This window comes from Poecilia reticulata, linkage group LG11 (genome assembly GCF_000633615.1).
Source record: "Poecilia reticulata strain Guanapo linkage group LG11, Guppy_female_1.0+MT, whole genome shotgun sequence".
NCBI lineage: Eukaryota > Metazoa > Chordata > Actinopteri > Cyprinodontiformes > Poeciliidae > Poecilia > Poecilia reticulata.
In genome coordinates this window covers 12,158,944-12,185,088 of record NC_024341.1, presented here as the reverse complement: position 1 = coordinate 12,185,088, position 26,145 = coordinate 12,158,944, and the positions used below count along the sequence as shown (strand labels likewise).

Below are 26,145 nucleotides of genomic sequence, written 5' to 3'. Positions count from 1 at the left end.
TATATTTCAGTGATGCGACTCAAAAAGTGAAAGTTATATTGTATTAATTCATCACAGAGAGGGATACGTTTCTATAGTATTTCTGTAATGTTGATGGTAATGGGTTACAGGCAATGAAAACCCAAAGTTCAGTTTCTCAGAGAATTAAAATGTATAATTAAATCAACTGGGCTACATATAAAGCATCCCACTAAAAGCAAAAATAATGGGAAGTTGAGTGGACGGAAAATGTGTGGTGGGAAAAAAGTGTGCAAACAACAAGGATTGCTACAAACATGAGGTGACTGTCTCTTTTCAGATACAACTAAATTTTGCCTTTTTTTGTTTGTTTTTAATCAATATCCCAGAGACTAGATTATGGAGGCCTGGTTACTCAGATAGTCTATTTACTGAGATTCACCTGAAAATGTATGCATTTAAAACATTACATTACAAGTATTGTTGTACAATACTTGTACAACTTGTACAACAACACGACAAACTAACGACAAACTAATCACAAACTAATACATTTCTATTCTTGTCAGTGATCCTGGTTCGACCTCTTTGTCATTGTTTCTTAGGTGATGCCATAGCCCAGCTGACAGACGTGGGGTCAGCCATGCAGCCTCAGACAGACGGGCGTGTCACGGTGTTCAGTGACAGGACTGGGATGGTAAAGGCCGCCCGCCTGCTCCTCTCGTCAGTCACTAAAGTCCTCGTCCTTGCCGATCGCATCGTCATCAAACAGATAATCACGTCACGCAATAAGGTAAAGCTGGCCGAAATGAGACGCGCCTGCCTTGAACAGCATCTTCAAACCACTCAGTCACATGCACAAGGAAAACACTCCTGAGTCCTTTATCTTCCTGATGAGTAAACAGTGGTTCCCCCCTTTGAAAGAATACCCTGGAGGGAAGCAGCACTTTTAGTGACCACATGAAAACACCCGGCCAGGGACCGTCTCTCTCTCTCTCTCTCTCTCTCTCTCTCTCTCTCTCTCTCTCTCTTTCATATCTGGCTGTTCTCTTAGCCAGACGGTGTGATATGGATGTCGCTTCAGACTGGGCCAAGAATGGAAACGGGGGGCCTAATCATGACCGGTTTGCTTTGTTCGGACAGACAGTCGACAGCCCTCTGTTCTCCATTACTGGCAAACACAATTAGATCTCTTCCTCCTCTTTATACAGCACAGATAAAAGCTGTTGCTGCTGCCCGTATGTTGTTCCTGCCGGCTTGCAAATCTTCAACGACTAACTTACCAGCTTACATAGACTGTTGTAGAGGTTTTAGGCTGTTTAACTAGATTTTTTTTAGTCTGTAGTGGCCTTTATTTAACAGTAAATGGACAGGAAATATGGAGGAGAGAGAAGGGGAAGACATGCAGTAAATTGAACCCATGGCAACCTCTGCACATGGTGAACATGCTCCGTCAACTGAGCCATCCAGCAGCCCTTTATTTAGGATTTTATCTATGTGATGATATCAGGAATTAAAATGAAAAATATAAATATAATACTGATCCTTGCAAGATAACCTTGTCAGGATTTTTTCTTTCTTCCATTTTCAGGTTTCCGCCGCTAACTTCACTGTATTTTTTTCTTAGGATGCTTGTGACAACGCAACACAAAGTTGTACATGATTCTAAAATGGAGAGAAAATTATGTCAGATTTTGACAATTTTGGGCAAATAGTTATAGAATTAGTTCAATTCAAAGCTCACTGAGATTGGGTGGACGGTGTCAGTAGACATAAATGTTTGAGAGTTTGCCACAGATTCTAAATTGTATTTTCATGTTTTTCATTTGAACACGTGAGTATGCTTTGAGAGTGTCCTGAAACTGGATGCAAAACCTTTCGAACATGCCTGAATTAAATTGATGGCTCATTTATAGTTGTGATGCTGTGTTACGCAGCAGAAAAGGTGTGCTTAGTATTTAATCCTGTGTTTGTTTGGTTTTTTGTGATCCTTTCTAATTTACCTTTCAGGAGCTACCTCGTGTTGAACTGTTACACACATTTCTAGTTAAAAACAGAATTTTGTGGTGGCGATGTGACAAAACGTGAAATATGTTTCCACAGCTATTTACACTTTCGCAAAGCACATCCACGGTCCAAATTTTAATCTTGATCATTTGTTACTATGCGAGCATTGGATAATCTGTCCTCCACCGTTTTGAAACCGCCTCTGCTAATAAGTACGAGTTCCGAGACGCATACTGACTAATCATCTCACCTCTCCGATCATTTTTGCTTCTTTTAGGTTCTTGTAACACTTGACAAACTGGAAAGAGTCAGCACCTTCCAGGAGTTTGTGCAGATTTTCAGCCAGTTTGGCAACGAGATGGTGGAGTTCGCTCACCTCACGGGAGACAGACAGAATGTGAGTGACCAATGCAATTATTAAAATTACATTTATGGTCTTTTAATCAAGAAAACCCTATCAAGTATTTTAAGTAAAGTCTGAAAACCCCTTTAGTTTCCTCCTCGTTGTGAATGCCGTGCACCAAACTGGGCTTTTCATGAATTTATATCTATGAGATAACACTGGACTTTGAAAACTGCAGTGTCTGCATAGTGAAGTGCAGCACACTCTGGGGGGGGAATCAATAATCCAACCATGAAATATTTACATATTTTAAAAAATATCTGAACAATTGAATAAGACTTCTTTCTCAGGAAAGGCTTCTTTCTGCAAAGTTTCTTTACGTATCCATATTTATTTTGCATCGCCAGTCTTAAGAAGCAACTCACAGGTCAGCTGTGACTCACGCTCCTCAAAGAATATTTACATCACGATTCAGTCTCGAAAGGAGCTGACCTGTGCTTTCTCGTGGTGCATTCCATCAGCCACATTGCAGCACATTTGCAAAACAAAACATTGCACTCAGTGCTTCGAAAAACACCCTCCGACTTGAAGGGGGTTCTAAACTTTTGTGCTGTCAGAGGACTGCTAATCCCACTTTGATGCATACGTTCAGCCTCTGCAGCTAAAGCGCTTTGCCTGCGGAAGTCGACGTGAAATGCGGCGGCTGCGTTATTCAGACAGGGAGGGAGGATCCGCCATCCATCTGTCTGAATTTCATCGGGGGGCTCAGGTTTTTGAAACGCACGTCACGTCGCTTCCTCTTCTCATTTGCCACTTTTTTTTTTGTGTCATATTTACACCCCGTCATTTACTCCCCATGTTCACACATGGAAAGGCACGTGTCTTTTTCTTTCTTTTTTTTTTTTTTTTAAAGGAAAAAAAAAAACTTCTTCAGCTATTGAAAGCAGATGAGCGAAGAGGCAAAAATAATGACAGATAATCACATCGTCTTTGTAATCTGTGGCAAAGTGCCTGCAGAGGAGTTGATTCAGCTGCTGTTTTCAAATCCCGTGTCTGTAGAATTCAGTCTGTGCATCTCCCATGTAGAATCCATGCAGAGTGACACAAACAGGGTTTCTTTTTTATATTCTGGTAATGTCTCTTAAAAAAAAAAGAAAAGAAAGAAAGAAAGATGGCCCACAAAGCTGCACATGTGTAACCTGCAGAAAAATCCAGATTAGATCTGGGTGACTGAGCAGGATCCTTTTTACGCCTCATATCCCTTGGACACCCTGAGAGTTGTTAGAAGTCTTTACTAAAGTAAAGGCATCCGTTTTCATTGTGTGCGTGCGTGCGTACGTGTGTGTGTGTGTGTGTGTGTGTGCGTGCATTTGTGCTGTAGGACTTGAAAGACGAGAAGAAGAAGGCGCGAATGGCAGCAGCCCGGGCAGTGCTGGAGAAATGCACCATGATGCTTCTCACGGCCTCCAAGGTAACGCTGACCTCAGGTCATTCGTTATTGATAATGTCCAGCTTCAAAATTAAAACCTCCCTTCAATTTCAAGGTTTCCGACATGCTCGGGTGTGTGCGGTAATTGAGTCGAGACACATTAAGTAAAAGAGAAATACAAAAGAGAGAGAGAGAAGAAAAGGGTACATGGGTTGACATTTCACATCCAACCCCGTCCGCAGACTTGCCTCAGGCACCCGGACTGCGAGTCGGCGAGGATCAACAAAGACGCCGTGTTCCACCGAATGCGTTGTGCCCTGGAGCAGGTCATCGAGATAGTCACCGAGGCGCGGAGCTGTGGGGAGAACAAGGTCCTTCCTACTAGTATCTACAACAGCATCAAAGACTTCAAGGTAGAATAACATTTTGTTGCAAAGAAACGAGCGTCGCGTCGCTCGGCCGATATCCGATTGTTTGGAAAAGACACTGTCCGGACTTTTGAATTAAACAGTGACGACTCGCAAATGCGTTCGTATATATACACTGACATTTTTCACACTTTGCAATGAGAGGAGAAGCAGGGCGAAACAGGGTTTTCAAGATTCTTTGCAAATAAAGATCTTAAAAATGTGGCACACGTTTGATTCCTACCACATTTTTTTTTTAAGCTGTCCCTGGTGCAGCTGATTGCGTCGATATAAATATCGACACAACTGTTCTCTAGAGATCTCAGATTTTTGTTAGAGAATATCGATGATCGAAGCATCGCGAAGACCAAGGAACGCATGTTTGGTCAGGGAATGAAGCTGTGGAGAAGTTTGAAAAACGTAGTTTGGTTGCAAAACAGGATCCTGAGGTTCCAACAGCAGCATCCCACAAAGCATTGCTCAATCCATCATATGGAAAGAGAAGAAATGCAAGACTGGTCAGCTTAGGATGTCTGGTCAATCAGGAAAGCAGCCTAGCTAGCCTATGGTAACGCTGGAGGAGCTGCAGAGAGGGACAACTCAGGTGGGACATCCAGGAAAATTAGTGTAGAATAAAGATATTTTTGAAAAACGTTTACCCCTAGCCACGGCATCCTGGCAACACTGGAGAAAAGGCAGCCAGAGGGAGGCAGCAGATTCACCTTTCAGCAGGACAACAACAGCGAATGTGGCGCCAGAGCTACACAGCGGAGTGGATTAGATCAAAGCATTTCTGTTTTGCTGCAGTGTTCCTGTCACAGTTCATATTTAAACCTAACTCTGTTGCAAGGCTTGGAAATTTGATGCACACAGATTCTCTCCATCCAGTCTGAGTGAACTTGAGCTGTTTGACGAAGGATACCGGGTAAAAGTTTCAGTCTCCAGATGCACAAAACCAGTAGAGACTTGCCCCGAAAGATTTCCTGTGAAAGGCGTTTTTTTTTTGTTTTTTTTTTCCTCACGGAAACCGAATACAAATATTTGCCACAGTTTTCAGATTATAATTTGTAGAAACATTTTCTAACATAAAATCCCAGTAAAATACATTGAAGTTTGTGGTTGGAAACTCGGCTGGGGGAAAGCTGAGGCAGACTGCGGTTGCAGAGTAACTACCGGTACTTTTGCATTCGTTGTTTGTCGAAGCTTCAGACGAGACTCACTCGACCCATCAGAACTGCGACGGGTACGTTCTTGCTTTGTGATTCTGTCAATACAGTCGTGTAAATCGCCACAGAAGCCCTCCGTTGCACTTTGCTGATCCGCTCTCTCCGCCGGAAGATGAAAGAAGTGAACCTGCGTAAAAGCACTTTGAGGGCAGCTCCTCAAAGAGGGAAAGTATTTAATGACAGGCCTTGAGATTGCCGTTGCTTTTAATTCAGGGTTCACAGCGTTTTAATGGCTAACTTTAGTAAAAGTTATGAAAACTGATCATCATTCAGCATGTAAGCAGATGCTCTTAAAATGAGCTCTTTGTTGAAGAAAGAGAAATAAAAAAAAATGGAAAAGAGCGGGGTGGGGGGCTGCATTATCTTTAGTTGTGTTGGTTTTTTTTGAGTAAGAAGAAGTAGTGAGAAGGTTTTTTTTTTTTTTTTTTACATACAAGTTTTTTTTAAAAGTGCCTGTTTTTACACAAAAGCGCCCTTTTTATTCATGTTATTTAAATAACAACCCTGCTCTTGCTCCCCCCTCTGCAGTGCAGCGTCGAGTGCCTCAGAGAGAACCTGCACTCTTCGACGCCGCAGTTTGTGGCCGGTCAGCTGGAGACGCTGGTGGAGCGCACAGAGGACTTCACCGATTCGCCCTACACCAGTCACGAGCAGCGCCAGGCCATCCTCGGCGTGTGCCAGCTGGCCCGCCAGGAGACCCAGCAGCTGGTGCACGCCTGGATCGAGGCGGTACGTTGGCGCAGGCTTTGCGTTCGTACCTGCAGAAGTGTTTGGAAAGCAGCACGAAACCGAGTGAGGGGAAAACACAGAGTTCCTCGACTGTAACGCGTTTGCGTAATTATCATTTGGACGACTGAAAACACACAACAAATGCGTTCAGCCAGATTAAACGGGGCCTTATTGCTGCTGATGGGAACGAAATGCGTCAGTCGGTGGACAGAATCAGTCAGATTTCTTCATAAGAAGTTATTTTAAAAAAAATGAAACATATCAAACTTTACCCTCCACAAATATGGGGACAACTTGTAAATGTATAAAGTATCTCTTGCACTAAAACAATTGTTGCAGTTTTCCTATTTTCTCTGTTGCAAACAACAAGAAAGGACAGCCGTGAGTCAGAAGATGCTAGGACCTGTGGACCTGACAAAAAGGCTGTTTTTTGTTTTTTTAAAACAGAATGGACATATGTGAGAATCTGGACCACAGTACATAACTAGTCTTTGCCATAAATACATTTGCCCCCTGCATATTTATTTTTTTCTGTTTAGTAAATAGACAAATTTGTGTGTCAAAAATAACCATAGAAAACGCTAAGGCAGCTTTCGAATGATAATTGAATTTAAGGAAACAAAGTTACCCAAAACCAACCTGGCTCTTTGTGGAAAAGTAATTGCTCTTCATCAAGCACCCGCTACACCTGGGAGTCTTTTGCGAGTCAATTTGTAGGAATTTTGTCCCACTGTTTTTTGCTAAATTACTGTAATTCAGCAGCCTTGGTTTTTGAGTATGAATTGGCTGTTTAAGGTTGTGCCTTAAACACTGCCACCGTATTTGTCAGTATAATGTTTTGTTTTTTTTTGCGTTGGTTTATGCCATTTGTTTATAGAACACGTTTCACAAAGATAATTTTTTTGTTGTCTCTTTAATGCAGAATATTTTTTTCTGAATCATAAAGATGCTTATCGGCAACTTTGAAATGGGACGTTTTGTTCCGTTTGGTCACAACATATAATGTTTGCTTATCTATCCCTGTTACAGCACAAAACAAAATAAAAAACAACAACAAATTGGGCATAGTGTGAAGATATTTGTTTCAAAAGTCAGGACAGTGTAGTTTCTTTTCCCACTAAATCAGTGTATTCACATTAAAGTTGAGATTGTTCTACATCTTTCAGTTCCAACTTTGCAATGGAAGATTAATTTATTACCACTTTCAAATTCACTAGACACCAATTGAGTAATATGAACTCAGTCCCAACTGGAAATTGGTGACATTTTTTCATCATGTGCCACCAGACCGATGGTGACGTCGAGTATACGGTGTTGCTTAGATAACTCGCATGTATCTATGTACAACAAGGGCTGTTTCCGTGTTGTTGACATTTCACAGCAGTAATAAGCAACAGAGTCGATGTGCATGTTGAACCATAATGAGTTTTCTATTAGCTTTCAAGCTGGTAAACAACTTGCGTCGCTTTAGGAGTGGAAGAAAAAGCTGTTCTTATTAACATTCTTTTTCACACACCCTAAATAAGACAGGCTTTCTACAGTCTTTAAAAGTCTGGTAAAGTTTAGCTGAATAGTTTTCCTATTACAGGATCAAAGTAATTATTGGAATATATTTTGGGCAGTTTATTTAATTTGTTTTTTGTAGATTAAGTCCTTTTTATATTTGAATAGTTTTTGTTCTTCAATTGATTGCTTAGGATTTTAGATCGTTGACGGAACCGACTGATAAGTGCATGTCCATTCAAAAATCAAAATAAGACAATTTTACAGCTTCTTGGCCTCTAGACTCTTAGATTAGGGTTTTGAACTGAACCTGGGCTTTTTACCATCCTCGCTGAGTATTCCGCTACTTCTCATTTAATGGTTTTGTGAATGAAAACTAAAAATGTACAGAATGCTTTATTTACATTTTTTCACACATCATTTTCCTGCGGCAGCTGTCGGTACGTTCGGCTTGCAGACTGAAATCAATGGAAGCACAGCATTCTTTCACGCACTCTTCATTAGCCTCCTCGCACAGTAACCCACCTGAATAATAATATGCATATATATATTTATTTATTTATTTTTATTTTTTATTTTTTTCTTACCAAAGCTCAGTCAGCCAACACAGAAATGGAACGTAGTTTTCCGTTGCAGTCGCCAGAAGTCTCCTTGGTCTCAAAAAGCGACAGACTTGTGAAATGCGATGAGCCTTTATGCCACAGCTTTTTTCCTCTCTGTAAACTTCTAGCAGTGTGCACAGAGAGCCTGCAGCTGCATAATTGTACTGTAGTGCCTCATCTAATCCCCCCAATTGAAGGTCGTGAGGAGACTTGAAAAGACGGGGCTGCTGCAGTGCTTATACGATAGATGGATAATATTTGCATGTTATCATACTGCCCAGGTTTAAGACTGTGAATGACGACTTTAGCTTCGGTTTTTATGTCAACGGCTTCTCTAAAATTTTGAAAATTGTGTGGTATTTGTAGATTACGTAATTTGGCTTCAGTTAACTCGTCGGACAAAATTACAAACTGAAGTGCTTCGGACCTTTTGTGTTTCACAAATGTTCGCTATTTCATTTTTTTTTTGTTTTGAATTGTGAGATCAACATCTAGGTGTGCGTGTTTGCATTTGTGTCGCATGTTTATCCTCCTCTGTGTCCCGTCGTCACAGCAGCAGTCTGTCCATGCCAAAGAGGCCACAGAGGAGCTGGAGGTGGCCATCCTGAAGACGTGCCAGAGCATCGGTGACCTGAGACGAGAGGTGAGCCTCTCCTGCCTCCGAAGCTAAAGACCCTCGCAGACACAGAGACGTGAGCTGCTCAGCGCCTGTAGCGCGGCTCCTCTCTTTCTAATATTTCCACGCTTCACCTCTTCCGCTCCTGTCAACTCACTGTCACTTCTGCCCGTCTCTCCGTCTCGGCTTTCTTTAAAAGCAGAAGCCAGGCGAGTTTGTCAAGCACGTTCGTCTCTCTCTCTCGTTTTCTCTCACACGCCGCTGTTTGTCCTCTCGATTCCCCGCCGCCCAGCTCCATAAGGTGGCGGTGGGCCGCGCCTCCGACTTGCTGAAAGCTCACGGCGAGCATCTGCCTCTGAGGGCCCTCAAAGCCGCCGGCGCCGAAGGGAACCTGGAGGCCGTGGCGGAGTATTCGCGGACGCTCACCGAGCAGAAGGAGCAGCTGGTGGAGGTGGGTGGGGTCAGCAGCAAAGGGGAAACTCTTGTTTCCGCGGAAAGTTTCAGTTAGGATTGTATTTGTCTGGCTCATTGTTTTAATGACTCATTGGTATAGAGCAAATTTCTGTATATTCTCCATATTGTAAAAATGCATTAAAACATTACATTAAATGTAATTGGTAATCCACGACTCCCTGTTTCACCAGTCAGCAATTCTTACAATCTAAAGAGCCATTTTCTCCTTGTTCCTGTGCATCTAGATTGCAACCAAAACCCACTTCATTCATTTAAACTTAAAAAAAACAACAACTATTTTTTGCGGTGTGATGGTGTAGCATAGGACACAGTAGCCAAGTGGCTCAACCAGTTCCTTTTTTGGGGAGGTAATTATTTTTCCCACATATGTCCAGATTACATTACAGTTACATAGGAAGAATAAAAATATCCATTCTGCCCTAATTATTAAAACCTCAGGACAAAAAATAGGGTATACTTACATTGCCTCACTAATAAACTATTTATTATGACGAATAAAAGAGATTAAATCTCTTGTTTGTTTCCAGACATGCAGACTGTTGTGCCATGTGTCGGGGACGGAGCCATTAGAGATCACCTGTATACACGCAGAGGAGACCTTTCATGTCATTGGTCCACAGGTAGGGTAACAAACTTCCCCGTACGTTATGATGTCGTGTTGTATCTCGGTGCGATGTGGCTGCGACTGCAGAAAGAAGCTTGTTTTGTCTCTGTTTAAACAATCCATTGTCCATTTAACACTTTGCTTATGGGACTAACTCAAAGGATCACTTATTGTTTTGAACGTAAACGTTAACCCAGTGAATGCGATCGTGGTGAGGAAAAGACGCAGACATGTTTCCCTTCTCCTCTCTGCGCCTTCTGCACCTCACATCCGTTCAGAACATGCTGTTCGCCTATCGCATATCTAATTATATTTGCTCTTGAAAACCATTTGTGGCAGTAATTATCCAGCAGTGTGGACTGTCCCTGTCCCACGGTGCTAATGTCAGGCTCCACACGACGCTGCAGTAATGACTCAGCTCCTAAGTTCAAGGGTCACCCAATCAATAATGCCGTGGTATACAGGCCAGGGCTGGTGATATCCGTCTGTGTCCGCTTAGGCTAATGCAGGGGTGGCCCACAGGGTAATTGGCAATTAAATACAACACGGTAGGCGGCGGATGTGTTGGATGTGTGTAGGTGAGGGGTATAACAAAGCATGCAGCTCAGGAGACGTAGCGATGCACAATATGGGCTCTTGAGAATGAAATAAGGTAAAATTGTAACATTATTAATCAGAAATCTAAGAATTGTAATTTTTTTTAGATACTTTTTGTTTTTATACATGAACTAAGGGAGGGAGCCAATCTTAACTTGCTTACAATTTATGCACTTCCTCTCACTTAATTTAAAAAAAAAAAATGTTTCAAATACCGAAAATAGTCTTCCTCAATCAGTAACAACTTCCACAACGAAGAGAGTTTTCAGGGGCGCGTGTCGTGGCATGTTCACAATTCAGGAAAGAGATTTTATTTCTGCGTTCAAGACGACAATAAGTCTGTTCCGATCACTAAAAGGTTCCTTGTGCATTTCAGCTGATCACCGTAACAGCAAACGTTACATCGTGACATTTCTTCACTCTCTTAGATCATCTCCGCTGCCCAGACGCTGGCCCTTCATCCGTCCAGTAAGATTGCTAAAGAGAACCTGGAGGTGTTCTGCGAGGCCTGGGACTCCCAGCTCTGTGACATGGCTCTGCTGCTCAAAGAGATCAACGACGTCTTCGAGGGAAGACGAGGTGTGCTCACGTTTGGTTGATGGTCGTTGTAAAAACACGGGCAATTGTGCTGGTTGCTGTTTTGCTTTCAGAATCCAGAAACTTGTATCTGAATCTGCAGAATTTACAGACAATGACGTTAGCGTAGTTTTCCCTTTTGGATCTATGTGCTAATCCATCTTTTAATGTTTTAACCTTTTCAAATACTGTGCAAAAAGGAACTACTTTTTGTTTTTGCCCCAGCGAATACATTTTCAGACTACAGCTGATGGTCTTGCAGCCTGATTATCTTTCGGCTGGAAATAATAACATTTTCTGTTAAAGCTCAGATGAATCATTTTGTCCTTGAAATCTTTCAGAAATATTAATGAAAGTTGAAACATTGCAAGCAGTGTGGATATATTTTTGTAATTATTTTTTTTTTTCCAAAATGAATCATCACATGACGTGGGGAGTATTTTAAGCAAGAGTTATCGTCACTGCCCTTGAACTTCAATGCGTTCGTTTATTCTCTGCTCTGCGTGTCTTTGCTTATTGTTCTGAAGCTGAAGCTCTCAAATCATGGGCAGGTTCCTAAAATCTAAAGTTTGATCTTTATCAAGAAAAAGTTAAATGTTGAAAAAAGTATTCCCACATTGCTTTATTGTCACAATGAAACTTTTTCCTTTTATCTTCGAATAAAGGTCATATTCCGATAGCTAAGGATTTTTCATCAGTTGCATCATGTCAGTCAGATCCTCAAAGAGCAAAGCCAATCCAACGCTGTGTTAGTTTTATGAAAGTTGTAACGAAGGGACACCTTTCAGAATGCTAAACCTTTGTCTTATTAGTCCGCAGAATATTTTCCCAGCAGTACTAATCAAGACCTCTTTTTTTTTTATATCTCTGATTTTTACCCAGTCACTTTCTTTTTGTTTAATCATGAACACAGACTTTAATTGGGGTAACTGAGACCTGCAGTGCTTCAGATGTTCTACGGGGTTCTTTTGAGACCTCATGGATGAGTCAGCCGTATGTTTTTGAAGAGCTTTCCCACGTTTTCTCCATTTAAGGATAATGGCTCTAAATGTAGTTCATTTGAGTCCCAATTCGTTGGAAACAGTTTTGTAACTCTTTCCAGTCTGATAAATGTTGATGATTTTCGTTTTTCACGTGTTCCTGAATATCTTTAGATCCTAGTGGGATGTGTTGCTTTGTTAAACATTATGGCCTCCTTCATGCTGGCAGACGGTGATTTCTTGATTCCACAGGTCAGGCGGTAATCAGACTTGATAGTCGACTTGTGCTAGTTAGAATTGAAAATAAAATGGAGTTAATCGTAATACTTTTTCTACCTTACAAGGGGGGGCAATTACATTTTTACCTATAGGGCCGGGTTAGTTTGTTTTTTTCTTCTTAATAATGTAAATGAATAATTTGAAAACTGCTTTATGAATTTGTTCTTGTTATTTTGTGTGCTATTAAAAAATATGTTCATTTTCTGAAAAAATATTTAGATGGGAAATCAGCCTGACACGAGACTTTGAAAAGGGGGCAAAAATATTTTCACAACACTTTACAGCATTGATTTATTTTTTTTTTACCATACAAAGAAGAAAACTCATTTTAATGCTCTGCTGTTTTAATGCTGGAATATGGTGGAGAGTTTGACATGATCCACATTATATGATTTGAACACTCCCTATGATGGGTCAAGGATCGTGTTTATCGTCAAGCCAAAACGATGTCTTAAAATGCTTTATGGGCACCATAATGTTTTCTTTTTTCATGTCTTTTATTACAATTGTGGCAATAAACTTTATGGAGCTAGATAAAAGTGCATAAAAAGTAGATAGTGATAAAATATGTGATGCATCCATATCATATACCCCCACCTTTTTGTCAAGATTAGAATGTAAGATAATCATAATAAATGTCTTCTTTTAGGTGACAAAAGGTCCTATTTGTCTCTTCCAAGACCTGGGGTGTGTATCACAGTGTTCATCTTTATAAATGCTTTACTGATGCAATGGTGAGTGTTGCCTTTTGATTAATAACGCTGTATTTTATTTATTTATTTTTTTCCACAGAAACACTCAGCTAATCTGAAGACTGCCAAGGCTGTCAAGTTGGATGCAGAGGTAGCACTCACTGCACGCTACACTTAATCACATCATGTTTTCTAGCATACTCATCACCAACAGAGTTTGCCTCACTTTCTTGGAGATGATTTTTTTTTTTTTCAGAAAATGCAGCAATTTTGCTTAGCTGCATTTTTTTTTTTTTACCAAAAGAAGCAGCAGGAAGTTTATTGCAGGCTACCTACAAGTGAAAACACTCATTTGCATTTCCTAAACAACCTCGGTTGCGCCGTGTGTATGCATCTCTGTGGGTGCAGGAGCAGACGAGCATGGCCAAGCTGGGACTGGAGCTCCGTCTGCTCTCGTCAGATGTGGACTCGGAGGTGGAGAAATGGGAGGAGCAGGAACACGACATAGTGCGGCAGAGCCAGAGCCTCGCCAGCATGGCGTACAACATGTACCTGTTCACGAGGTACCGAACGACACTCTTGCACAGTGTATACAGCCGTCCCCATAGTTGTTGGGACCGCTACAAAATGCAGATAAGAATTCCTAAAAGACAATGTTTTAAAGAAGCAGTGCATTGAAACAGCATTGAGTTTTAGAAAAACTCCATCCTTATTTAGAGTTTTTCAGAGTCCTGTGTGTGATGTGCCCAGTCATGGAGCCAACGGACGCTGCTATGTCCATTCGGCTGATCTGCAGAACGTTTTACAACACAGGTGCATCAAAAGTGATGCACGTACTTTGAAGACATCACGAGACTTTTACGTTCGACAAACGACGCGTGTCAAAACACCCAAAATAGATGGGAAACCGTAGCTTAAGATTTCGCTTATTGAAATCTGATGACTTCTTGACATGGGATTGTTTTTATCTATTGAAAATTTGTAGTGTTACTAAACCAGAATTTAAATTTTCTGCTAGATTTAATTTATTCCACAGCTTTTGACACATTTTTTTTTACAAGAGGTTCAGATGAATTAAAACGGTGCTGCATCTGGAGTTGGCTGAACTGGTTCAATCATTTCCAAATTATATATCGTAAAAAAAAAAAAAAAGCACAAACAAACAAAAAAACAATCTAAGCAGCCACATGAATCTCCTCTGAGGTTTAGTGTTAATGAGATTCTCAATCCCCAAGCCATCAATATTTATAAAGCACATTTTGAGGATCGGGAAACGGTGACACAATATTAGGATTATAGTGATTTGTTTACACTTTTTATTCGTGGCGCTGAACGTAGTTTGTCCTTGTCCGTCTTTCTAATCCATGTTATTATTTTTATTAATGAAACCGCAGAGGGGAGGGGCTGTTGAAGACAACTCTGGATCTTTTTCATCAAGCTGAGGTAATAACATCCACATCCTCCGACTTCCCCCGGCTCCCCTCCCCGTCTTCTCTTTTTCCACCTTCAATTTATTGAAGTTGCAGATAAATGCATGTGTTACTCTACCAGACTGAGGAGGAAGATCAATAGGTCACCAAATGCACACAGCTATTCATTCATTAACCCCTTTTCAGATCTGACAGCAGTTGTCAAAAACGTATTAATGTTGCTTGGGAAGGTGATGTAGAAACTTCCTGCCTATGCAGCTCGGTGCAGGAGTGTATCATATTGAGCTTAGATCAGTGCCAGTAACATAAAGTCATTTGTGAAATCACAGCACCATATATCACTCACGATTAATTCGGTTTGGGATGAAAAGAGATTAAAGAGAAAAAGAAATGAGAAGAAAAAGGAAGGCATGCAGTAAAGAAGAACTAAGAAAAAAAAGTTTTTCAAGATGTTTCGATTTCGCTTCTTTGTTGCCGTTGGAAAAAAGATGAACATTTTCTTGTGTTCATGCAAGTTTCCACTTGTTTTTAAGGTTCTGTCAGAAGAGGGACTTCAGCTTTGTTCATCCCTTCGTACATTTTCCTCTCAGGTAAATATTTTTGGCTCATAGTGTAAATGATGCACCAACAGTAAAGCGATTGTTTTTCTTCACACGAATGTCATTGTGAGCGTTATTGTGCCTGAGTTGGGGTTAGTGTTACGTTTCTTTCAGTCCCGTTTCTATAATACCCAACATCTTCAACGTACTTCATAAGAATTGCATTGATTGACTTTCTTTCCACCAGTTTTCAGGCACAAAGCTCAATAATCCTGAAGTCAAACGCTCCAAAGCTCAGATTAGACCCACACAATGTATTAATCTAAAACTCAGCATTAACATGATTCTTACAGCATTTGAAACAGGTCTTTTCATCAACCCAGTAACTTTAAATTAGTAATATTAACAATTAATCAGTATATATATGTCATGACACGAAAGCCAAGTGCGTTGATCTTTATACAGTGTAATTATTTTGTAAAAAAGAAAAAAAAAAGATACAAACTGGATTGTTACTGACCATTGAATACAGGGTCAACAACACACCGTCTCTATTGAACGGTGTGAAGCTGGAGTGCCACAAGGGTCTATTTCAACCTAAAGCGGACAAAACGTTAATATTTCAAACGTATTATTTTACCGTCATGTTCCAGGATACTTTAGTAGACTAGTCCAAGTCAAATACACTGAGAGCAGCTTCTAACCTCTCACTCCTTCACACAGCCGCGTCACCCAGCCTGGCGTTGCTTGCTTATTGGGTCTGCCTTATAAATCACACTACAAGAGCAGGAAATTAAGGCTGTCGCACACCTCTTTCCCTCCCGAGAGCAGAGATCCCACAACAAACACAGCCTCTGTGGCTTCCTTCCTCTCGCCCTCGACCGACTCCTTCCCCACGTCCTCCGAGTTCATTTAAATGGCTCTTTTTTGACAGGCTTTAACGACTGTCATTTGTCACTGCAGCACATGCGGGGTGTGCGCGTCTGTGCACGTGTGTGGATGTGAGGAGGAGGGGTGCCGTGTGCTTGACTCTCAACAAAGTCATAATCAAGGGGCAAAGTGTTACCGATGAAGCGTCTACGTTCTGATAGCTCCCTATCAAACCAAGCTGCTGTGTGCTTTTGTCAATAAAAAAAAAGTCACTGCAGTCATGTAAGTGAAGTAGATCTGGGGATTAACCCAGTTGCCTTAACCGAATAAGGCAGTTCATCACTGTTGCTGATGGATTAGGGCTGCCAATTCTGATTTTCTGTATCATTTTAATCTTTCCCTGTTTTGTCTAAAGAGAGCACTGTAAATTCACACATACAACCTGACCTTCCTGTAGATAGAAAATCTGCAGTTGTGAAAGACACCTCTGACTCTCTCTCTCTCTCTCTCTCTCTCTATGACTCTCTCTCCCACTGTTTTTGTCTCATTCTCGCTGTTCCAGCTGGTTGATGAGGAAAAGTCTGTGGTGATCACAGAGACGGAGAAACTGGTGGTGTTGTGCCAACAGCTGCAGATGGGGGCCAAAACTCCCGTACAGGGCAAGACTGCCACCTTCCAGAAGGTAGCCACACTACACCTGTTGGGGTTTTGATTTTATTGTTTATTTTCAGGAAATGTGCAGCATTACAGCATTGCTATTAAAATTTCTACAGCATCAATTTTACACCAGGTTCAGACAGAGGTCACCGGGTCCATGAGGACACTGTTGTTATCTTGATTGCTAAAGGGTTTTAATTTAGTAACTGGCTTGTAAAATAAGACTCTGACATCTGATTGGTTAACCTGTGCAGTGGTTAGCCTCACTTTGATTTTTAAAACTTGGATATCAAATGAATTCTCAGTGTGCAGCAACACAAGACAAATTACTTATATTGTTACATATTTTATTATGTAATAAAATACGGGTTCCATATTTGATTAAATAATGACTCGATGTTTTCTTTGTCTGCAGGTGGACTCTTCCATTCAGACAACCAGAAACATCATGACTGTGGTCCTCTCCCTCCTTCCCATTAGTAATAAGCTAAATAAAAAGGTAACATCCACATGCTGCCTTGAGGTAAAAGTGCCCTTTTTTATATAATGGTATTATTTTTGCCTCAGGGCAACAGCTGGATTTTAACAACGTCCCCATCTTTCATTTGTAGAAAATTGTATTATACTTTTAAAAGTTTGGATTTACTCATCTTAGTGCGAATGTGTTATTTTTTTTTTTTTGTCAGAAGGAAATTAGTCCTTTTGTAAGAAAAAAAATAGCTACATTTACATATTAGAAAAAAAGATTGACGGTCAACATGACCAATTCCCATTACCAGACAAATTGAAAAATTGAAATCTTACCATCAAAGTAATATTTAATGAAACCTTAGCAGGGTTTCATTATTGTATTATTTAATAGTATAGTATAGTATATTTATTAAATACGAGGTAACTTGTTATATTACAAACAAAATCCTCACACCATTGTCAGATTAAAAAAAAGAAAAGAAATATTATGCAATTTTTTCCTATGATTAAAAAAACATTTTACATGAAGCAGTTTTGAGACTAAAAGCCTTTTATATGCATTTGCATATAAAAGGCTTTTATCATTCAAGTTAATTTGAGTCTGTGACTCACTAAATGGATTCATTGAACCTGCTAATTAAAGAATTTTTAACTCTTTATAATCTTTTGTCAGAAATGGTCTAAAATAACAGATTCAAAGAGAGGTTATTTTATATTAAACAAGCCAATTTTAGGTCTCAGTTTGATACAAGAACTATTTTCAGAACATATTCAACATTTGTTTGGTTCGATGGAGTTAATAGAAATCAGCTTCATACACTGCAAATCCTAACCCCAAGCAGCGTGAGCATCTTTTATTATTATTTTAGCTCTTCACCAATTAAATGAGCTGAAAATGAGTCTGAAAACCGACAAATTTTTCTTCACGTCTAATTATTTGTTCATCCCGTTAAATCTGCAGCACAAGTCAGAGAGGACAAGCCTCAGTTCCCTGCAGGACTGGGGAGAACGACCGGACGCATCCACGCCTGTCAAAGAGGAGGCGGCTCTAAGCAGCAAAAACACAAACGGCTTTGGAGTCAAATCCCTGGAACAGCACCTGGCCGGCCTCAACCTCCTGGAGAGCAAATAATCCTGGAGAATGTCTCTTTGTTTTGTTTTTCTCCCACTGTTGTTGTCAGAGCACCACATAGCCAACCTTACCTCTGTGAAATTATCCCGTCATCCCCTCCGACCACTGCAGCCTGGACTTGGAACTACGAGGCAAAGATGGCCGCCTTCGGGTCAGATAGATTGAATTTGACACCTGGGGGATAACGCTGAAGGTGTGCCAAGAAAGAAATGCAAACTGAAGCTCTTTAGCTACTTGGCATGAACCACTAGTCAACAATCAGCCTTCAAATGAAAAATGACTTTTGACTCAATTTTGATTCTCAAGGTTCATCAACATTCATATACGGATTTCATACATTTTCAGTTAAAAAAATTTTTTCTAGCATTTTATAAACAGAACAAAAATGAGGTATTTTAAATTTCACAAAATCATGAAATAGGCCACCAGTTTTCTGTGTGGTTTAGGGGCAATTTGGACTATATTACACAAAGTCTACTTCAAAATCTTTAACTCCTGGATTTGTCAGGGCAAAAAGCAGATTATTTAAAGCACAGTTTGCGTGCTTTGGTACCAAAAGGTGCAGTTTTTCCTTTGTCTGGGATTATAATCCCACTAACTTTAATAACCACGTATCCCGTTCCAATTGAATTTGTTTGGACAAAAAAAAAGTAAAAATATTGCCCCCTTTTTTAATTTTGAGTGTGCATTCAGTCACTAAGTGAAAAACCAAAATGCTGAAACGATAAAATCAAGTGTGATGAGTCTATTCAAAGAGATAAATGTAATTTAAAGTTAAATCCAAACATCTTTTAAGAATTTTGGGACTGAAAATACCCAAGATGGAAAAGTAAAACTGGAATATCCAACAATTTTCCATACTTATCCAGACCTCAAAAATACTAAGAGCAGATTGAAAACTTCCCCAGGCTGCATTGGAACCCTGTTCGTTAGGAGTCATAGTTCAGTCACACATCTGTTGTCGCAACGTGCCTGTGTGTCCCGACCCCCCTTTGTTTTTTGGTGTACTGTAACCGTGTTGCACAAGCATGGTGGTAACATGTGTAACTGCCATAATGTTGCTTCCAAGCAGATCACATAAAAAAAATCAAAAACAAAATCACTATATTTGCCATAGCATTTACTATAGAACATTCCCCATGTGACATGTTACTAGAAAAAAAAACTGATTCATGCCAAATGATTGGAAAAACATTAGATATTTTTTCCTTTGAGTGACAAGAAAACGCTAGAGTTGGTCATTTAAGCTGCTGAGGAATCTGGATTTTATTTTAAACATTGTCAAGTGAAACCAAATCATCTTGTCGGACTTAAGAGTTGTGGATGGGCATCGAATAGAACCTTCAAGTGTACTTGTTATGAAGACTATCAGTGTGAAGCTGCCAAACAGGCCAATATGTATTATAGTTTATGAGATGTTTAAATAAATAGTGTGGTACTTAAAGCAGTTGATGTTTATCTGAAGGTAACAATCACTTTGGTACTGTGAGAGCAGGAGATGAGACGAGACTCAAATCTACAATATATAGCAGGCTTTAGGGAAATTATGTATCTTTTATGAGAGCAACTAGATATTCTGGACATTATAATGCAACCACAGATTAAAAATAACCATCTAGTTTTGGACCATTTTTTTTTGTTAGACTGATAAAATAGTGAGAAAATAAATAAAAAAATATTTTTCATACATTTGTTTGATTTTTTTATGTACAACAAAAATCACCTGCAAATTATCTGCAGCATTTCACAGAAGACTTTCTTGCTTTCTCTTATATTACTCAAATAACATAAAAAGAAATTGGTCACAAAGCACTTTTAAGTTGAAAACATCCTGGAGTCTCTGTAACATGATGAACTGAAGGCACTTTGCTTCTGTTGCATAAAAGTGTCTTTCAGGAGAGTTGGTCAACTTTCTCAGTCTTTGTTTTGAACCAACCTAGAGAGAGAGAGAGAGAAAACCAAAGAAACATTCTCTCAGATCAGGTTGGTCTTCAATGATCCATCAGGGGGGTTGTGACAAACTGCGTTTGGAAACGACAGACTCAAACTCTTCTCTTGTCAGGAGGTTTTCGGTTATGCTCTTGCTTTCCTCAAACTTTGGAAGGATGACGGCAATATATCCTTCAGTAGCCGGCTGGTCAGTCGATGACAAGAGAAAAAACATTTTCAAGCACTTTGTTTCATAAAGTAATGGGGGAAAAAAAGGCTTATACTTTAAGAGTTATTAGTTTACAGATTTAACCTGTGATGGATCTAATAAAATTAACATTTACCTTTCCTAGCAAGAGATTTGGGGTTTCTAAAATGTTCTCATTGACCTCCAGAAGACGCCCCCTTATGCAACTGAAACAACAACAAAAACATTGCAAAGAGTCAAATACCAATATGTTCATAAGAGGGGAAAAAAAAGAAAATCACCTGTAGATGGTGTACTCCGTGTCATCTGAGCACATTATCCTGCACAAAGGTGCAAAATCTGTAAGGAACTGCGCCCCCTATTGAAAGAGAGGGGGAAGAACATACCAGGAATCTGGGTTTAAAAACAGTTTCTATACACATGTACCAAAAACATCTGAAGCTTCATGACTTTACCCGTTTGGACTTCCCGGACACTTTATTATTCAAGCGACTGCAGCCGTTACTGATCTGGTAATTGATGCTTTTGATTGTGCGTCCATCCTGAAGTATCGGGTGCGTTTCTGCTAAGGTCACAACGCACAACCTGCAATAGGAAAATCATATTTTGACAACTTACAATTTCTTTATGGGTAGATTTTTTTTTTTTTTTTTTTTTTTTTTTTTACAGTGTTATGGACTGAGGAGAACTTATAAATAAAATCTGGGCTCACTTGTAATTTAGAATTAAGTTGTTAAAAAAGGAAACGCACAAGGAGACAAAGAAGTGAAGGACATATGTAGAAGAAAATTAGTCAGGACAAGGAGGTAAGAAAAAAAAGAAAGGAAGAAAGTAAGGAATTTAAAAGTAAGGGAATTTTTAGACTATAGGATCAGGAACAAAATTTCAAATTGAACTAGGACTGGACTTTGAATACCGCCGGAAACTTCAACATATGAATACACTTTGTTGAGATTTCCACCACACTGAGCTTTTGGCAAAATCAGTTTTAATCTCATTTGAATAATTATGTTCTTCCATGAGTTTGCATGGCTTGTGCCAAACTGCAAACTGACCTTCCAATGGTTTTCTTTCAACTGTAGCTTTCTTTTTAATAATCTCTCAAAAAGATCCATTTGTGGAGTACATAACTGTCCTGTCCACAGACTCTCCCACTTCAAGTGTGGATCTCCACAGGCCTCTCAGCTGCTTCTCTGATTAATGCTGCTCTTGCCCAGCCTCAAAGTTCAAGTGGACAAACATGTCTTAATGGATTTGCAGTCGGGTCACACCATCTTCTTATTCGTATTAAAACAAACCTCCACAAGATACCCAAAGCTTGGGATATTCCTTTACAACCTCAGTCTGCTTTAAACTTCACAAGTTTATCACTGGCTGGTCTATTGTGTTTCTTGGTCTTCAAAAATGCAGGATATTCACCAAAGTCCTCAAACCAACCTTTGATGGCTTTCACAAAATATCGAAATTTATCCAGAGCATAAACTCAGCAGACTATACTGTCTGTATTTATGTAGGATGTAAAGAGGACCAAAGTCACAAAAACCTTTCAGATTTTTGATGAGTTAAAATAATCATCATTTGGGAGAAAAATACACTGACGTTTGTTTGTAACGTGGAATACTATAACGAAGAATACTTTTACACATCACTGCGAATGTGCGCCTTCATCATCACATTGTTATTTTCAAGCTTTTTGTTATGTTGAGCTCATAATTGATCATAAACTAAAGTCCAGATATTGTAATTCAAATAGGCGATTATTACAATAATGAATTACCTGTTTGAATGTTGTAAGATGCAATGATCTTCACACGATTTGCCCTTCATATCTACAAAACATAAAACGAGTTTATTAAAAACAGAAAAAGAACATTTTGCTTTTTGTTAAGAAATGTTAATGTTACCTGCTCTGTACCACCGTGTGAAATATCGGTCGATAACAGAGGGCGCTTCTGCGTCTGCGTTACTCTGCTCCACGCAGTCCATCAAGACGATTCAACCAACAATCTTAAACAATTCAATAAATACAAAAAAATAAACGTGAACACATTTGCTTCAGATGTGCTTAGCTAGACGGAAATGTAACGGCGTGACACCAGAGTTGTCCGCCTTTTAAATGTGTCCGGAGTCTTGGAAAGGAAAATCATAGTATAAGTTCCGCCAGGGGCTGAGAATAAGATACGATGAGACGAGCGAAACATTATTCAGTAATGTTAGTTTTATTATTTATTTATTTTTAATGTAATTTGAACTTTGAGTCTGTAATAATATCTATCTATCTATAAAAGCGCGAATGGTTCCGCTAACTACTGTTATGAGTTCAGTGTACTTTTAAGGACATTCATAATTATTTGGTCATTTCTTATACTCCAAGTATTCATTGCAATTGCAAAACACATTCTACAAGACGCCGTAATTTCCAGTAAGTAGCCAGGAAAAATAAGTATTCCTCTTTTTTATTATTATATTAAAATAATTTATCGATGGGTCACACCATAGATAAATGTTGTCCCTTGAATTTTTGCTACATGTCAACATAAAAACCTTACTTAATAAAAAATAAATAAATAAATAAATAAATAATAATAATAATAATAATAATAATAATAATAATAATAATAATAGCAGCTTTATTATTATAACTACAATAATAGCTGTATTTTTATTATTATTATAACTATTAATAATAATAATAATAATAATAATAATAATAGCTTTATTATTATAACTATTATTGTTATTATTATTTAATACATACATATATTTTAATTGCGCAGTTTATTTTAAGTCATCCACGTCACCACAATTATGAGTTAATTTATTGAATGTATATGTATCTGAAAAAAATCTTTAACAGCTAGATTAAATAAGTCAATATAAATTTTAAAAAGGAAATTACCAATTCATTAAAAATGCTGCTTTAAATATTTGATTCGATTTGACAAACATCCCTCATAATGTGTCCACATAGACTGGCCACTAGATGGCAGAATATTTCTGACAACAGAATACACAGCTCCTACTGTTTACGTAAGATCCCCCGAAAGCTTAATGCTCGCGAGACATTTTACGGAATCAGGTGCATTTTGGTTTACGTAAGCCAGTCAAGAAAAGGTTAGAACTTATATCATCTCATCAGGACAGCTTATTACATCCGTCCATTTCCCACAATTTGAAGTATTTCTTTCAACCTAGCTCTAATGCTTCTCGCATATGCCATATTGAGTCCATGTTGGGTTTGCCAATCAGTGTATTATGCAATGCAGAAGTCTTGGATGGATGATGTGTGCAGAAACTATGGAATGTTTTCTTTTCCTTTGGATATTACGAATACAGCTCCTGAGGGATCCAGGCAAATGAACTGCCAAGCATATCTGGTATTATATGTTCCATTACCTTCCCTCTGTGGACACTGCTACCAGTAGCATGAGGTAAATTACATGGTAATGACTTCATCTCTGTAGCATAATTGAGAGAAATCAAGCCCAGGAGCTATCTGGCAGATGCTTGCTCCACACAATGAGTTTTCCGTGTACCCACTCACCACTTCTAAATCTATGAGACTTGTTCTGTCCCAGTTGATTCCGATTAGTTTTTCCATTACTCCTCCATCTGCAACCTGTGCAAAAACTTTCCACAATGAAGCGGACGTAAACAGAGTCTGATCTGAACCGATGATGTGGAAGACAGTCACAAGCAATAAACGCAAACACAATCAAAATAGTTTATGAGGCTTATTGAATGTGTACTTCATAGCTCGCTCGCCCAACACTTGCTGTCAAAGCACCTAATAAACGTGAGATGTCATTAGGTACTCTGTAATGCTTGATGACATTCTCAAAAGCTCTTGAGAGTATTTACTTTCTCCTCACATTCAGCTCATTTTTTATTTGTTTGAGCAAAAATATCTTCTTCTTCTTCTCCACATTTCGAGACTTGCCTCTAGGATCCACTGGCCATGACACAGATGTGCAGAGTGCCTCCAGCTGCACCTTCTTCAGCGAATATGAACGTGTGTTCAGGATTCACACGTAGCTCCACGTCAGTTAGCCTACTGCAAATCCTCTCCAGTCTGCCGTCCGTCTGCTTGGCTCCAGCTCATGGATGCCTTCCAGCTTCTTTCTGTGAATTGGTCTCTGTGGTTCTGGTGTAGCTGGTATTTTTCTGTCTTATGAAAGACACAACAACATCATATAAAACTAACTAAAAATGAAGACAGTAATATGTTCTAATTTTGTATTGTAGCCAAGTGAGATAGACTAGATGCTTTGAGAAGCAGATTAAATACCTCTGAAGTAGATTAAATGCTTGTGCTCATGCAAAAAGAAAAAAAAAAACGACTTTAACCATCTGTAGTGCTCTTCCCATGAATGTCACACACTCTTTTTATAACAGTGTTTCAGGTCATTGAGGTCTGTGGGTTTGAAGTCACAAGCAGTCTTCCACAAAATACTTCCGTCTCACAACTTTTACGCTTTATTTTTCCCCTTAGATTTCCGTAGGAGTTGTCAGTGTCAAATTATTTTTTTTAACACATCGTCCAATTAAATCTCGGAACTGAAGCTTCATTATTTCTAAAACTTTGTGTTGAATCATGCGCTGCTCATCTCCCATTGGCTCACTCTGCTATAACATCACTCCCAGCTCTGAACTCACTGGAAAGAAGAACAGATCATGATTCTAATCAGTCTGACAGACGTGTGTGTTTCATCTGTAGGAGCTGATAAAAACTAAAGCATTTCATTCTTATGACAGTATAGATAAGGTTAGTGGACAGAGCAGCCGTTCCCTTTCACATAACTGCACAATTATTACAAAATATAGCAGACTATTAAATTATAAATGTCCACAGCAGAATTTCAATAAAAACGAAACGCACCGACGCACAAATGTAAATGAAAAATAAGAGAAAAACACAAATAATCAAACTTCCGTTTACGCCTTTTATCATTACAAATGAAACAATAAAACTAATCAAAAAGCTGACTATGGAGTTTTGTCAACAAGTTGAATTTGATTTAGTAGTCTACTTATGATATTTACAAGCTGTCCATGAGGATGTTTTTTTCAAATGCTACCTGCTCTAACTTTTCTTTAGTATCATCACATGGAAATATTGCTCTCTAGGTCCACTGTGGGGGAAAAAAAAACATATTAGAACATTTATTAGGACAATATATCTAAGCGACATATTTAATCACCGATAAAATAAATTACTCTGAAGCTGGTACCGATTCTTCTGAACACTTTAAATGTCATGTTTTCAGCAGTTTTATCACTCTGATAAGGTCTCCTTTAATGGATTGCAGATGCAATCCATCAAGTTGGAGCATTTTTTTTTTCTTTTCTAACTTTTCTCCAAAAGGCAGGAAAGGACAGGCAGTGAAAAACCTTTGCTTTTGCAAGTGCATATTTGCCGTCAGACTCCCTATAAAAGCCCTTGCAAAACCTTCTAACCATTTAAGGACGTAGAGAAAGCCTGTAGAAATGCTGCTCAAGACTTATTTCAATGAACAAACTATATGGCTTCTTTGAACCACAGTGTGAAAACGTCTCTCGCAACTTTTTTTGGCTCCCTTTTGGTCCAATGTAAACTATGTTAAACGTCTTGGAAATGTCAGCTTTAAGAAAGATTGCTTCTTCTTTTTTTCACCTGCCATTGATGCAATTTCTATACTATCTGATGTGTGAAAAGTGAGAGGAAGTGGTCTCAGCAGGGACGTTTCAACCACCTACTGGCAGTTTAGGACACAGCTACGCTCTGAGTTGCTGATCAGTTTCATCCTGTGTGCTGCTTTCAGTTTCATCAAACGATAAAAGAAAATGTTGGGAAGTTGAAGTTATTTCTTTAACTGTGAGAAATAAATGCATCGTTTTATGCTGGGGG

The 26,145-nt window shown here is 39.2% G+C and overlaps 2 protein-coding genes across 3 annotated transcripts in view; one reads left to right on the top strand and one right to left on the bottom strand.

Annotated features, from left to right (window-relative positions):
• ctnnal1 (catenin (cadherin-associated protein), alpha-like 1) overlaps positions 1-18,792 on the top strand; it is a 56,702-nt gene extending 37,910 nt beyond the window's left edge. The window contains exons 3-19 of one of the 2 annotated variants that reach the window (XM_008421805.2): positions 564-751; positions 2,243-2,362; positions 3,690-3,779; positions 3,980-4,150; positions 5,899-6,099; positions 8,761-8,847; positions 9,113-9,271; positions 9,822-9,914; positions 10,924-11,074; positions 12,980-13,017; positions 13,123-13,173; positions 13,431-13,585; positions 14,417-14,465; positions 14,986-15,042; positions 16,424-16,543; positions 16,934-17,017; positions 17,951-18,792. In XM_008421805.2, coding sequence (XP_008420027.1) covers positions 564-751; positions 2,243-2,362; positions 3,690-3,779; positions 3,980-4,150; positions 5,899-6,099; positions 8,761-8,847; positions 9,113-9,271; positions 9,822-9,914; positions 10,924-11,074; positions 12,980-13,017; positions 13,123-13,173; positions 13,431-13,585; positions 14,417-14,465; positions 14,986-15,042; positions 16,424-16,543; positions 16,934-17,017; positions 17,951-18,121 — 1,985 coding nt within the window. In that variant the 3' untranslated portion in view covers positions 18,122-18,792. Of the gene's footprint in view, positions 1-563; positions 752-2,242; positions 2,363-3,689; positions 3,780-3,979; positions 4,151-5,898; positions 6,100-8,757; positions 8,848-9,112; positions 9,272-9,821; positions 9,915-10,923; positions 11,075-12,979; positions 13,018-13,122; positions 13,174-13,430; positions 13,586-14,416; positions 14,466-14,985; positions 15,043-16,423; positions 16,544-16,933; positions 17,018-17,950 lie in introns of both variants that reach the window. The other variant, XM_008421804.2, reaches the window with a different exon arrangement.
• A 585-nt stretch (positions 18,793-19,377) lies between these two features.
• Positions 19,378-22,360, bottom strand: abitram (actin binding transcription modulator). Its single transcript, XM_008421803.2, has 6 exons — positions 22,163-22,360; positions 22,036-22,087; positions 20,714-20,843; positions 20,540-20,616; positions 20,395-20,464; positions 19,378-20,255 (listed from the first exon to the last, which is right to left on the bottom strand). The coding sequence occupies exons 1-6, from the start codon at positions 22,242-22,244 to the stop codon at positions 20,124-20,126; spliced, it is 543 nt and encodes a 180-aa protein (XP_008420025.1). The 5' UTR covers positions 22,245-22,360; the 3' UTR covers positions 19,378-20,123.
• Positions 22,361-26,145: the final 3,785 nt, after the last annotated feature.